We start from the raw sequence: 16118 nt of genomic DNA on the forward strand, positions 1-16118 counted from the left end.
TACTTTAGATATTTAGGAAGAAATTCATTCAGACTTATTAATGGTGTTTGATTTTATTCACACCGAATTTTGGTTAGTCTTTGTACTACAAACAAGCAGTGTAACTTCTATGATAAATATCAATGGGTTTTTGGATTAAAATTATTCTCATTATTACGTGGATGTGATTACATGCATATTGTTTGGTCCACTAGCATTTAATGATTGAATTATTTGAATATTGTCTTACGTTTTATTATTGTTATAATAATAGAAACGACAAGATGCCACCAAAAGCGAGACAGGGTCCTTCTACTAATGCTACTGGATTACCTGCCACCCCGAAGACGTTGGCACAACTTATCGCCCAACACGTCAATACTACCATGGAACAACGCGAAGCTAACTAGACTACTGGGCAAGGACGTGGGCGTGGACGTGGTGCCAATGTGCATGGTTTAGGTGGAGCACCAATTGGAAACCCTCCAGGTAGTGTAATGATCGGAAAAGTTGTAGTAGTTCTTGTGTTATGATATAATCTAAGAGTAATCTTGATTTTCAGTAACATTGTGAATAGTGCATGGATGTACGTACAAAACATTCCAGGGTTGTAACCCAAGATCATTTGTTGGTGTTGATGGACCTCTTGATATCACTAGATGGATCGAGAAGATGGAGTCTGTACTGGCAATTAGTGGTTGTGCTGCTGATCAGAGGGTTAGGTATGCTTCATGTTCGTTTCTTGACGAAGCTTTATCCTGGTGGAATGCACAAGTTCAAATTTTGGGAGAAGACGTTGCCTACGGTCTTACATGTAACGAACTGAAAGATATGCTTCTTAAGGAATACTGCCCACGTAGTGAGATACAGAAGATTGAGACTGACTTCTGGATTCTGACCATGGAAGGCTTGAATGTCAGAGCTTATACGTCTCGATTCAATGATCTGGCTAGGTTGGTTCCTCGGATGGTCACTCCTGATTACGTTAAGATTGAAAGGTATATTTGGGGACTGGAGCCACAGATTCGCAGTATGGTCACGTCAGCGAAACCCACTACCTATCTGGAAGCTACTACATTGGCAAAATCATTGGCTGATGATGCTGCTCGTAAAATTAGCCTTAACAAAAAGGATGAGACTGGGAAGTCATCGGTGAAAGCCAATGCAGACGGGAAATCTAATCGACAGGAGCATTCTGAGCCTAGAGCTGGGGATTCGTGGAAGCGAAAGTCTGAGAGTTCGAAGGATTCTGATGAGAAGCGTGAGAAGAAATGCAATTCAGGAAAAGCATACGTGGCTAACTCCAGTGGTTCAGGGAAAGATGTGGCCAGGGATGGCAAGAGTGGTTCTGTGAAAAGAGCTCATGGTGATGAGCAAGGGAAATGTGCCAGATGTGGTCGATCTGGGCATGTGACTCGTAAGTGCTATGCTAAAAGCACGTCAGATGGAGTCAAGCTCGAGGGATGCTTTGAATGCGGAGAATAGGGACATTTCAAGAGAAATTGTCCTAATGTGAAAGGTCAGAATGCCAGGGGTAGAGCATTTGAGCTGAATACTGAGAAAGCTCAAGATGATCCTGCAGTTGTTACCGTACGTTCTTAATCAATAACCATTCTGCGTTCGTACTATTTGATACTATGGCTAACTTGAGTTTTGTTTTGAAAAACTTTGAACCGTTTCTGAGTTCTCAAACAAGTAAGCTAGGTAAAGAGTACTCAATAGAACTAGCAAATGGTAAATTGATAGAAACTAGCGAAGTCATTCGTGATTGTAGTATTCGGTTATGCGATCATAGTTTTAGTATCGATTTGTTACCAGTAGAGCTTGGTAGTTTCGATGTAATCATTGGGATGGATTGGCTATCCAAGAATAAAGCTGAGATTATTTTTTCGGAGAAACTATTGTGGATACCTCGTCCTGGCAGTGAAGCTATAGTTGTTCACGGAGATCGATCGAGTCGGGTATCGAGAATCGTCAGTGTTATGAAGATCACAAGATGTTGCGTAAGGGTTATCCTGCGTTCTTGGTCAACGTGGTTGATACGAAGGTTGAAGGCAGGAAGATCGAGGAGATTCCTATAGTTTGTGAGTATCCAGAAGTTTTCCTTGAAGACTTACCTGGATTACCCCCTGCGAGACAGATCAAATTTAGAATTAATCTTGTTCCTGGTGCAGCACCGATTTTAAAATCTCCTTACGGATTAGCACCTTCGGAAATGAATGAATTGTGGAATCAGCTTCAAGAGCTACTAGACAAAGGTTTCATTCAACCAAGCTTTTCGCCTTGGGGAGCACCTGTTTTGTTTGTGAAGAAAAATGATGGTTCCTTCAGGATGTGTATAGATTATAGGGAGCTGAACAAGCTAACTATCAAGAATCAGTATCCACTACTGGGAATCAATGATATGTTTGATCAGCTACAAGGATCCAGTTACTACTCGAAGATTGATTTGCGTTCAGGCTATCACCAATTGAAGATTGCTGATGAAGATGTTCTAAAGACTGCATTTAGAACACGCTATGGCCATTATGAATTTTTAGCCATGCCTTTTGGCTTAACTAATGCGCTGTGTTCATGGATCTCATGAACAGGGTATGTAAACCCTGTTTGGATAAATTCGTGATAGTATTCATTGATGATATACTCATCTATCGCGAACCAAAGAAGATCATGAGCAACATCTGAAGACAATTTTGGAGCTGCTGAAGAATGAGAAGCTGTATGCTAAGTTCTCTAAATGTGAATTTTGGATTCGAGAAGTCCATTTTCTTGGGCATGTCATAAATGAGAAAGGTATACATGTGGATTCGTCGAAGATTGAAGCAATTAAGAATTGGGAAGCACCAAGGACTCCTTCAGAGGTGCGACAATTCTTAGGACTTGCTGGGTATTATCGGAGATTCATAGAGAATTTCTCTAGACTAGCACAGCCATTGACGCTATTGACCCAGAAGGATAAGAAGTTTGATTGGACAGAAAAACAGGAGAAAGCTTTTCAGTTGTTGAAGGAGAGGTTGTGTAGTGCACTTATTCTTTCCGTTATTGAGGGAAATGACGATTTTGTTGTATACTGTGATGCGTCACGTTTGGGCCTTGGTTGCGTGCTTATGCAGAAGGACAAAGTGATGGCCTATGCATCCAGACAACTGAAGGTGCATGAGAAGAACTACACAGCTCATGATTTGGAATTAGGAGCTGTTGTGTTTGCCTTGAAGATTTGGAGACATTATCTGTATGGCATGAAGTATACGATTTACACAGACCATAAGATCCTCCAGCATATCTTTGATCAGAAGGAACTCAACATGAGACAACGGCGTTGGGTAGAGTTACTCAATGATTACGAGTGTGATATTTGCTATCACCCAGGTAAAGCAAACATCGTTGCTGATGCGCTCAGTAAGAAAGAGCGGGAAAAGCCTCTTCGTCTTCGTGCTTTGGGATTAACCATACAGACAAGTTTGACTGTTCAAATTCATGATGCATAGCGAGAAGCTTTAAGAGATGAGAATTTGAGAAGAGAAGGTTTAAGAGGTTTAGAATGTAAACTGATACCGAAAGCGGATGAAGTGATGTACTTCATGAACCGGATTTGGGTTCAGCGCATGGTGGAGGTGTCGCCATGTGTCCTGTTGTGTCAGGCGCACGAAGGAGCAGCCGCCACGTGGCCTGTTAGCTTTGGTTGTCAGCCTGTTCAACAGCTTTATGCAAGTGGAAGCTCTGTTAGTTGATCGAGTAGTCCAGTATTGCACGGTTTAGCTGACCGTTGTTGTCAGTGCAGGGTGTGGCACTTGCTGGTTGGTCACAGAAGTCAAAGTGACGGTTCCACTTGCATTGTAATAAGATGTTGCCTTTATGCGTGCGCTCTGTAGGCTTGCGCAATACCGTAGCATGTGTTGGATGAGTTCCACAGTACAAAACAACACATCCTCATTAACTACTCAACTAGGAGTCAAGAGAAGTTCCACCGTCTGATGATGTTCGCGCGCGCCCTGCAAGCTTGCGCGGGACTGAAACATGTTTTTAGCCGAGTGGCAAAGTAAACTGGGTGATGGTCACTTGCGCCTAAGCCTGGTGCAAGATCTGGGACCATACCCCTTCAACGTGTATGGTTAGAAAATATACATGTTTGATGCTTCTCACAAATAATTACAATTTGGTAATAAAACACATAATCATGATTTACAGGGCTGACATTTGGTCGTTTGGAATTACTGCACTTGAGTTGGCTCATGGCCATGCCCCTTTCGATGAAGGTTAATAAGGTAATCAATATGTGCAGATGATGTCTACATTATAATGGATATTTATATTGTACTAATTGTGTCATAGTTCATTTAATTTTTCTCTTTTTTATTATTTAATTAATAAACAAGACCCAAATCATGCTCACTCAATATCTACGTACTGTAGTTTGACTGAAGATGCTTTGATGAAGCGATAGCAAATCATTAGTGAGAAGTTGATCGTTACTTCATGGAAGTGAATTGGCAAAGGTACATACAAAGTCCATCTTATGATGTTAAGAAAAGTGTTTTCGAGTCAATTCAACCCGGTACTACCTATTTTAATATGTATTAGAAAATGACTATTTCTAACCTGTTAAGTGACCCGCCCCGTCCATCTTACTACCTCTCCTAAAATTAATTATGCCAATATCACAAATGACTATTTCAATGATATTACACTTCCAACTGAAATTCATTTATCCTTTATGCAGATTTTCAAAGTTGAAAGGAATCATCCCTCATGGCGATCAAAATAGAGACAAGGCATCTTTTTTGTTGGAGGTATTATACTAGACCAACATGTTTCCTATTTTTTATTAACTTAATTAAATAAAACTAACAAGTTTGATCGTTAATGTTTTTATAGGTTATTGAATATATTCAGTTTCTACAAGAGAAGGCGCGTAATATTTATTTTACATGAAGGGCCGCCTCAAGGCCCTGAGCCGTTTCTCTGATCGTCTCACGTCTAAACCAAGTCGGTTATCTTAATATGTATTTCTCATTTTATTTGTAAGTCCTCTAAACAACTTAGAGTTAAATGCTTGGTTGGTCTCTGTGGTTTGCAAAAATTGCAGAGTTGGTCTTAGTGGTTCACTAATTACATGCGTGGTCCCAAAACATTAACATTTGTTAAGTTTTCCAGTTAAGTCCATGTTAAATGACCAAAATACCCTTGCTTATTAACAAAACCCAGCCTCAGCTTCATCACCATCATCATCTTCATCGCCATCATCATCTTCTTCAACCTCTACCCTACCAATTCTTCTTCTTCTTCTACCCTTCACCACCACCACTACAAGAACCACCACCATCTTCCCTCCTCCACCAAAAAAATCCAAAACAAAAAAGCTTGCAATTGTAATCCAATAAAACCTGCAGAATACCGATTTTGATTCAAAATCCCCAAACGAGCTGCTTGTGAAACAGAGCTCCTTCTTCTCGTCGCTGCTACTGAGGTCCCTGATCGCAGACTCAGTTCTTCGAGAGCAGGTAAGTTTCGTGATTTCCCGCTCTGATAGACGAATGGGTATTGAACAGAATATCAAATCGGAAATTGTAATCCAATAAAACCTGCAGAATACCGATTTTGATTCAAACGAGATCTGATTCGGAATTGTAGGTCTTCGATCCGACGGGTTTGAGGTTGCAGGTTTTATTATTGGCTGGCGATGGAAGGGAAGGGGTTTGTTTGAGTGTGCAAATCTGATATGTATTGGGGTTTGAGGTTGCAAGTCCGACGGGTTTGATGTTGCAGATTTGATTTTTGAATTCATGGTAATAATAAGTGCTCTTTTGTGGGTAATTTGGTCTGACGGGTTAGAGTTCAGGGAGATGGTGATGAAGATGTTGAAGGATTTTTAGAGAGAGAGAGCAGAGATGGTGATGAAGATGTTGAAGGATTTTTAGAGAGAGAGAGAGAGCAGAGATGGTGATGAAGATGTTGAAGGATTTTTAGAGAGTTAATAAGCAGAGGGTATTTTGGTCATTTAACATGAACTTAACTGAGAAATTTAACTGATGCTAGGGTTGGGGACCAACCAAGTGCATTTTTGACAAGTTTTGGGACCACGAGTGTAATTAGTAAACCACTAGGACCAAGTGTGAAATTTTTGAAAACCACAGAGACCAACCAAGCAGTTAACTCAACAACTTATTAACTGATGATCATATCTTAATATTTATTGCTTATTCTATTATACCAATGATCACCATAGTTGAACTGTTTAATTGCCACTTCTAATTATATTTGTTATTTGAGTATAACTTTTTAGGTTGAAGAGAGCAAAATAGAGAGTATAAAGAGGGACAAAAGTTGCTACAGAGAGAACAACCAAGCTGAGCTAACATCTAAAAAAGAATACTATAGAAATGCTTTAAGTGTAGCCAAAGAAGCTGAAGCATTAGCAGAATCACGGGCAAATGATGAAGCCATAGTTGAACTAGAAAACCGCATAAAGGAATATGAAGAACGTGAAGCTATGTTAGTTTATTGTGCAAGTATATGGATTTGGCTTGTGTTGTTTTTGGATTAAAAATGTGTAGTAAAGTTGGCCTCTTTTGGTTAACAAAAATGGTCCGAACATTCTTATCTTATTTTCAGTATTGTCATATTTGATTATTTTTAGTAATTGAACATTATGAGTTGTGTGTTTTTATTGTTTACATTATATTAATCGAAATCGTTTAAAAAATTTACACACTATTTTCATCTGTTGATTGGGTCAACTTGACGAAATTATTTTAGTACTGTTTTATGTTTAATTTAATTTTAACATTATATGGCATATGGATACATTTTTTTTACCAGGGCCGGCTCAATCATTTCGGTGGCCTAAGGCGAAGTAAAATCTTGTGGCCTTTTTCTCAAAAAAATGTATGTGATTGAAAGTTAAACTTGAAGGCCCAAGTGTAATTATTTGAAAGATTGTGTTAAAATTTAAAAACAAGAAAAAAAATGGTGAACCAGGGATTCGAACCCAGGTCTCACCAACATCCATACATACACAAAACCACTACACTACCAACCATCAATCTGCTGATAACTCACACCCTAAATCTTTTATAAATGGACTGTGGTCTCATCAAATTGTGGAGGCCCTATAGTTTCGGTGGCCCAAGGCCCAAGCCTCATTTGACTTACCCTGGGGCCAGCCCTGTTTTTTACCCGTGTCACACACGGATGATAATCTAGTCTTAAAATATTAACAAAGTCACATAAACTAATTAACCATTTTAAGTCAAAAATCTTTTAACAGTGAATATAAAAATTTAGAATAAAAACAAGAGTAATGTGCAATATCCGTCCCTGTTGTGTGTTGCAAAAATCAAGCTGGGTCTTTATTTTCAAGATACAGATGCTAGAGTGTTTAGGGTTTTCAGTTCGTGGTATGGGATTAAATACAAACTCTTATGTTTGTAAGAACCATAAGAACCAATACATAAATGACAAATGTTCTTTAATTAAATATTAGTTTAGGGGTAATTTAGACCTTTTGACCTATTTATTTATAACTAATTAAAATTAATTATCAAAATATCCCTAAATCCAAGCAGATTACTTCAAACCAAAATTTAAATTTTGTAACATATCCATATCAAACCAACCTGCAGGAACCACCAATAAAAAAAAAAAAAAAAAACATAAGCACACCCACATAAATGACATTAGCACAATCAAAAAAAGAACTTCCATTATTAGCACTCTTGTTTCAATAAAAAAGAAACTTCCGTAATCAACGACCTTAGCACAATCAAAAAACGACATTAGCATAACATAAGACCATCCACATTATCAGCATTCTCGTTTCAATCAAAAAAGGAACTTCCATTATCAACGACATTAACACAATCAAAAAACGACATTAGCATAATCAAATAACGACATTAGCACAATCAGAAAACGACATTAGCACAATCAAATAACGACATTAGCACTCTCTTAACACCACCGTCTGGGCATCCGACGGTAACACCAACATAAACAACATTAGTACAATAAAATAACAACCTTCCAACGAATTTATTTCTAAATAGGCTTCCAATAACAATACAAAATTAAAAAAAAAATAACAACAGATACTATTACATAACTAGCACAATTTCACTTTTTTTAATTTTATAAACAACATATATTGTTCTATACTAGCACAATTTCATTTTTTTTTTAATTTTATTAACAATACATACTGTTACATGCTAGCACAATTTTATGTTTTTTTAATTTTATAAACACATATTGTTACATACTAGCACAATTTCATAACTATTACATAAATAGCACAATTTCTTTTTTTTTTATTTTATAAACAACACACCTGTTACATGCTAGCACAATTTCATGTTTTTGTTTTAGTTTTGTAAATAACACATACTATTACATAACTAGTAGAAAACAAATTTATTTCTAAGTAGGCTCCCAATAATAACATAAAAGGAAAAAATAACAACACATAAGAATTACACAATACAATAAGAACTTACGTATAGATTTAAAATCAACAGAATACATTTTCATATTAGCACATTTCAACTACATAACTAGCACAATTATAAAACATTTTTTAAACTTTTTTAAAAGTTATTTTTATAAATGAAAAAAAAATATAGCAATATGGTACTTATATTAAAGATAAAAAAAATACTTGATTTTATGGTATAATTTTTTTCCAAAATAAATGAAATATATAAAAGTTATTTTAGTTTAAAAAAACTTGGTGGAAATAGTATTTTATGGGAAATGACTAAGATACCCCTAACTTGATAGTATTAATTAGAGTTAATTGCTAAATTCGTCCCTGAGGTTTTTACACAAATTGCTAGATTAGTCCAAAATCAAGATTTGCTGTTAAAACAGTCCATAATCAATATTTGTTTTGCTAATACAGTCCAAAAAACAGACGCCGTTAAATATAGCAGTTGGACTGTTTTAGCAACAGATCTTGATTTGGACCAATTTAGCAGCAAATCTTGATTTTGGACTGATCTGGCAATTTGTGTAAAACCTCAGGGACGAATTTAGCAATTTTCTCAAAAAAAAAAAAATGATTTTTAACTGTTTTTGATATTTAATTTGGCATTAATACACCATTAATGAATTTCAATAAAAAAAAGTTCTAGTAATTTCTTCAAATATAATAAGTGATTTTTTATTTGTTAGTTATTTTTTCCATGTAATTGTATTATCGTTATGTCATCTTAAACTTTAATTATGATACATATAATGCATTTCGAATTTATTAACTTTTTTTTGGTCATTGGCAACATCATAAGAAATTTAATTTGGTTTCTTAGCTTTTTCTTTTCACACTAAACCACGATATTTAAGAAAAAATGTATTTACCGGTAATTTTACTGTCGTGCCTACGAGCGAGTGGGTTAACGGGTTTTCCCCGGAATTGATGGTGGACGACTCGGGTTCGATCCTTGAGCCAAACGGGTTTTCGGCGGTAATCTTATGATGTTGAAAAAATGAATAGTTTATTTTTTTTTTGTTAAAATTCTATTATGGTGTATTAATATCATATTAATTAAAAAAAACTTAATAAATTCGAAATGCATTATATATATCATAATTAAAGTTTAAGATGACATCACTTATTATATTTGAAGAAATTACTAGAACTCTTTTTTTATTGAAATTCACTAATGGTGTATTAATATCACATTAGATATAAAAAACAGTTAAAAAATCACTTTTTTTAGAAAATTGCTAAATTCGTCCCTGAGGTTTTATACAAATTGCTAGATCAATCCAAAATCAAGATTTGCTGCTAGAACAGTCCAAATCAAGATTTGTTGCTAAAACAGTCCAACTGCTATATTTAACGGCGTCTGTTTTTTGGACTGTATTAGCAAAACAAATCTTGATTTTGGACTGTTTTAGCAGCAAATCTTGATTTTGGACTGATCTAGCAATTTGTGTAAATTTAGCAATTTTCTCTATTAATTATTAATTATAGGGGTTTTATTTATAGTCAATATCAACCCTTGATTTAGACTATTAATGGCTCAGATCTATTTTACGATTCTTACACTTAACACTGTTTATACAGGATCTCAACTCTTCAGTTCGTTACACACAAAGTCCCTCTCATTTGCTGACATCATATTTATAATTAAATGATGGTGAAATCATCGAAATACCCTTCCATTTGCAACCCTCTGTTATGATTCAATTACAATTTGAGTCAATGTGCTTTCTATATTTTTGTGCTTTCCTCCAAAATTAACTAACAACAACACTAGCCTAACTTAATCTGTTTTTTTTTTCTTTTAGGTTTTTTCATAACTCAAGTGTAACCAACTAACTAAGTTGCATATATACCAATTTGATACTGAATTGATCAATCAAAACATACTGAAAAACTTGCATTAATGCATTCAAAATAACAACTTGTTAATTGAAACTTGCATTGCATTTCTAACAACAAGTTACTAATTGAAACTTGGATTTCATTTCAAACATCCTTAAAACTTGCATTAATGCATTTCAAACATATATACCGAATTTATCAACTAAATGATCAACTAAAAACTATGATCATCAAAACACTAGTTAGTGTTAACAACTATGATCTATTGTTAACAACCCTAATCTAGGTCTACAAGAGACCTAGATCATCAAAAAAAACTTAGTGGTAAGATAATTAGGCATCATCATCATACAACAAAATGTGGTGCACCCTCCTACTCGATCATATCTTCACTTTTATCTGCCTGACCATGTTCAAATCGCAGTTCCAGGTTCATGTTGTTCCAGAACCACAAAACGACATTCAAGTGCAACACCAAGTGGGTTAGGGTACCGTTCAGCCTAATTCCAGCTATAAAATATTCAAATTTTCACGATTAAATCAAGAAATTACACTATTTATGACGATGTAATTCAACATATTCCAACTACAAAAATAAACTACAGTACCCACAAACTGAAGTGGTTTTTTATCTCTAACCTCCTATATGTCAATGAAAGCCTCCATGGAAAACGACATTAGACGATTAGAGGTGTTGGGAGGTGTTGTCGTTGGTGCAATAGACGGTGATGGATTAGTGGACGGTGGTGGGGTAGACAGTGGTGGTAGATCGTTGGTGCAGACGGTGGTGGATCAGTGAGAGGTGTTGTCATTGGAATAGTGGTCGAATGGGTGCTGGAAGGGTAGAACGAGTGGACGATCGGACGGTCAGGTGGTGGAAGGGTGGCGGCAGAGATGTCCTGGATGACGGTGGGATGGGAGTGGGAGGCCGATGAGGATTGAGGGGGAAGGATGGGGATACAAAGTGTTAAAATTGTGAACACTTAGGGTGTAGATTAGGGTCAGGTTTGTTTGAAGGCGAAATGACAAATTTTCACCTACTACAATATATTTTGTTAGCCACTTAACGAAATATACTAACGGTAACATACCTTAGAGACTTATAGTGTAGCGAATTAAAAACCCCAAGGACTCATACATCTATTTTTTTTAAATAGAGATTCAAATTGATTTTTACAACATACAAGGAATTAACGAAATATACTAACGGTAACATACCTCAGGGACTTATAGTGTAGCGAATTAAAGACCCAAGGACTCAAACATCTATTTTTTTAATAGAGATACAAATTGATTTTTACAACATACAAGGGAAACCAATAAAACAATAATAACAATAGTTAAAAAAAATAACAAAAAAAAAGTTGAGAGTTTCGAAAGCAACAAAATAAAAGAGTTAATTCAAAGGTTACAATTTAAAAAGACTAATTATTATTTTATTTTATTTTATAATTTAATCAAGAAAAACACTACTTATTATTTTATTTTATAATTTAATCAAGAAAATTCAATTTCAAATAAAGACAAAAGTCTTTAATAATTAAAATTTCAAAATAAAAACAAAGTCACATCAACTTTTGTTTTTTTGACGGTAAACTAGGTTTAAAGAATTATTTTGTTATTTAGTGTGTGTTAACATGTGTTTTGAAATTACTACGAGTGTATTACGAATGGAACTGTAGATAAGAATAAAAAAAATATAGAAAAAAATACTAAAAGATAACCAAAAGAAAATCAACCAAAAAAGTTGTATGGTAACGATGTTGTTCGTATGAAACCCGTGGTCAGAGATGAGCAAATTGTTCTGGGTACCAGTACCAAATTTGCCGAACCGAAAGATCTTAAGTACCAATTCGGTACCGACTTTTGGCGTTACTGGTACCGGTTCACTACCGTTTTTTACCTTCATATACCGATACCGTAACCGGTATTTTCGGTATCAGTTGGCACCGAGCTCATCCCTACCCCTAAAACTAAAAAAAGAAAAAATTAAAAGTTGAAGAAAATCAACAAAAAAAAGTTGTACGATCCGTTGTTCGTACGGTAATCGTGATAAGGGATGAGCAAATGGTACCGGGTAGCAACACTGAATTTCCCGAACAAAAAGATTTCCAATATCAATTCGACACCAACTTTTGGCGTTTTCTGTATTAGTGCTGGTTTTTACCTTCATGTACTGATACCGAATAGGACTGTACCAGTATTATCGATACCAGTATTATCGATACCAGTACTGGTTCGATACTGGTTGACACCAAGCTTATCTCAACCCCTGCTATTAGAAAAAGGATTAAAGTTAAAAAGTAAAGAAAATAACTATTATTATAATATTATTATAATAAAAATATTAAAAAAATTATATATTATTATAATATTGAAATCACTATTCATTTCAATTCCTTTATTAATAATAAATAATAAATAATAATAAATAATAAATAATAATAATAATAATAATAATAAATATTAAATATTAATATTAATATTAATGTTAATATTAATATTAATATTAATATTAATATTAATAAAATAATAATAATAATAATAATAATATTAATATTAATATTAATATTAATATTAATATTAATATTAATATTAATATTAATATTTAATTAATATTATTAATATTAATATTAATATTAATATTAATATTAATATTATTAATATATTAATATTAATATTATTAATATATAATATATAATATATAATATTAATATATAATAATAATAATAATAATAATAATATAATATAATATAATATAATATAATATAATATAATATAATATAATATAATATAATATAATATAATATAATATAATATAATATAATATAATATAATATAATATAATATAATATAATATAATATAATATAATATAATATAATATAATATAATATAATATAATATAATATAATATAATATAATAAAGTAATATATAGTAATAATAATTTAGAGCACGAACGAACTACTAAAGTATTATTATGTTATCAGCGGAATCAACTAATCATATGTATCTCCACTAGACTATAATTAATGTATATAAAGCAATTTAAGTGGAAACCTAATAAATCTGAGAACCATCTTTTGAGAATCAACCTCAAAATCTAATGATTCCTAAAATGCTACTAAGCTATAAGGGCCAACGGGGTGCCTTCGACAACCCCTTTCGGCAACCCTTTGCCGCTTGGGTATAACCACCGCCAAGGGAGTGAAGGTTATAGGCAAGAAGAGAGGGAGAAAGAATTCGGCGAGAGGTTGCCGATAGGGAAAGAAGAGAGAGAGAAAGAATTCGGTGGGGCCCATACTTGGTCAACCAATCACATGTGTGTATGTTTTTTTTTTTTTAAATTAGGGTGCACGGGGCGTTCTTCGGGGAGTGGTTCGGTGAGCCTAGTCACCGATCGGGAACACCACCGCCATCCAAGCGGGGACCCGAATCGGTGATAGGTTTCGGTGTGGAGTCACCGCTTGAGTTTGGCACGATTGTCAAAAAAGGACCGTTGTCAAACGGTCAAAATTTAAAAAAAAATCAATTTTCTTTAATAATATAAATATAAACCAACCTAAATCAAATTTTTTACCACACTCACCATTCTCAAACTCACACCACCACTCTCAAACTCTCAAATCTTTCAAATACAACACAAAAATGGATTCCAAGCTTCCGTTTCTTTCTACCATACCCGACTTTCCCGACGATGGAGATGCATCGTCAAGCGATGGTAGCTTAATTTTCTTCCAAAATCTCATCCAACAAGCGGAGCTACTAGACACGGCATCGTCTAGTAAAAAAAAAGTTGTCCGTCGAGATCGTGAGGGAGGCCATGAGACACTCATGGCCGGTTATTTTGTTGAAAATCCAAAATTTAATGACCATACTTTTCGTCACAGATTTCGTATGTCCAAGTCTTTGTTCATAAAAATTGTTAGTGACGTGGAAGCGTATGACGAGTGGTTTAAAGAAGGCTTAGACGGGAGAATGAAGAAAAGTTTCACGCCGTTGCAAAAGGTTACTTCGGCGATTAAACAACTTGCAACCGGTAACCCACCAGACGAGGGGGACGAGTATTTAAATATGTCTGAAAGGACCTCTCGTGAGTGCCTTGAATATTTCTGCGAGACGGTCTGTAGAAGGTATGCCGGTGAATTCCTACGTAGACCAACGAGCCACGACGTTGCGCTATTGTATCAGGCTCATGAGGAGAGGCATCACCTACCTGGTATGTTGTGTAGTCTGGATTGTACACACTTCGTCTGGAGAATGTGCCCCACAGAATTGCGTGGACAATACATGAGAGGCGATCATCAATACCCGACGGTTATGCTAGAAGCGGTGGCGTCTCAAGATTTGTGGATTTGGCATGTTTTTTGTGGCCCGACGGGTTCACAAAACGACATCAACGTGCTGCAACAATCTCCATTATTTCTTGCTCAACGAAACGGAACGGCGCCAAATTGTCCATTTCAAGTGAACAACCACTTATACAAACGCGGGTATTATCTTACTGATGGGATCTACCCTACCTGGTCCGTGTTTGTGAAGTCTTTTCCATATCCTCACGACCCGAATGAAAAAAAGTTCAAGAGGCAACACGAGGCCGTAAGAAAAGATGTGGAACGGGCGTTTGGTGTGTTAAAGGCGAAGTGGGGAATACTAAATCGTCCAATGCGTTCGAAAACGGTGAGAAAGATAAGGTCCATCGTGTATACGTGCCTTATTTTACACAACATGATTATAAAAGACGACGGAAGGGCGATAGCACCGGTACGTATTCAAGATCCTCCAGTCGAACCCGTCTTCGATGATACAGCTTATACGGAGCTCATTGACGAAGACACGCATTGGAGACTAAAACACGATCTCGTTGAGCATCTCGGAAGTTTAGATCTGCCTCACCTTTGAAGTTGATTCGGACGACGAGTAGTTTGTTTTTATATTTTTCTAGTTTGAATGTAATTTTTATTTTTCTAGTTTGAATGTAATTTTTATTTTTCTAGTTTGAATGTATTTTTTTTTAATTTAATGAAATGTCTTTTATTTAATTTTTATTTTTATTAATATTTTTTTAATTTATAAATATGCATAATTTTACAAAAAAAAAAAAAACCCCAACTCCCCTAAGAGGGGAGTGCCGCCATCAAAATGGGGTGTTAGGGGAGTTTAAGAGGGGAGTTGACGTGGCACTAGTTGATTGGTTGGGCGTAAGAGAGGGGACTCACCTCTTAGGTGAGTGCCCCTTACACCCTTAGTTTGCCTGATTTCATATAGGCATGCATCTTTTGTATTTTTTGGGTAATAGGCAAAAATTATATGCAAATTACATAACACAATTCAATTAGATGGAGGGAAATTTTGTCTAAAAGGATTAGACATATATACCCCTCACCCTAATGCCATGAGACAAAGTCAAATCAACAAATTAACCAAATCAAGAAAAAATCTTGTAAAAACGAATTTAAAAAACATTTAACTTTAACTTTTAAATAAAAAATTAAAATAAAAAACAAAGTCACATCAATCCAATTAAGCATGTTGATTAAATCTTGTAAAATGAATTTAAAAAACATTTAACTTTAACTTTTAAATAAAAAAATAAAATAAAAAAACAAAGTCACATCAATCCAATTAAGCATGTTGATTACTTCTTGTAAAAATGAATTTAAAAAACATTTAACTTTTAACTAAAAAAATAAAATAAAAAAACAAAGTCACATCAATCCAATTAAGCATGTTGATTACTTAATTTAGTCTACATTCATGTTAATCCTAAAACAGAAGTCACATTCTATATATGTTATGTTACTATCTCTTGCAAA

At 34.8% G+C, this 16118-nt stretch overlaps 1 protein-coding gene and 1 long non-coding RNA gene across 2 annotated transcripts; both read left to right on the forward strand.

Moving 5' to 3' along the window:
• Positions 1–651: 651 nt before the first annotated feature.
• Positions 652–1464, forward strand: LOC110866408. The gene has a single exon (XM_022115557.1). The coding sequence runs from the start codon at positions 652–654 to the stop codon at positions 1462–1464; it is 813 nt and encodes a 270-aa protein (XP_021971249.1).
• Positions 1465–4894: 3430 nt separating this feature from the next.
• Positions 4895–6646, forward strand: LOC110867725. Its single transcript, XR_002551817.2, has 2 exons — positions 4895–5000; positions 6263–6646. It is a non-coding gene; the product is annotated as an uncharacterized LOC110867725 (long non-coding RNA).
• Positions 6647–16118: the final 9472 nt, after the last annotated feature.

This window comes from Helianthus annuus, chromosome 11 (assembly GCF_002127325.2).
Source record: "Helianthus annuus cultivar XRQ/B chromosome 11, HanXRQr2.0-SUNRISE, whole genome shotgun sequence".
Taxonomy (NCBI): domain Eukaryota; kingdom Viridiplantae; phylum Streptophyta; class Magnoliopsida; order Asterales; family Asteraceae; genus Helianthus; species Helianthus annuus.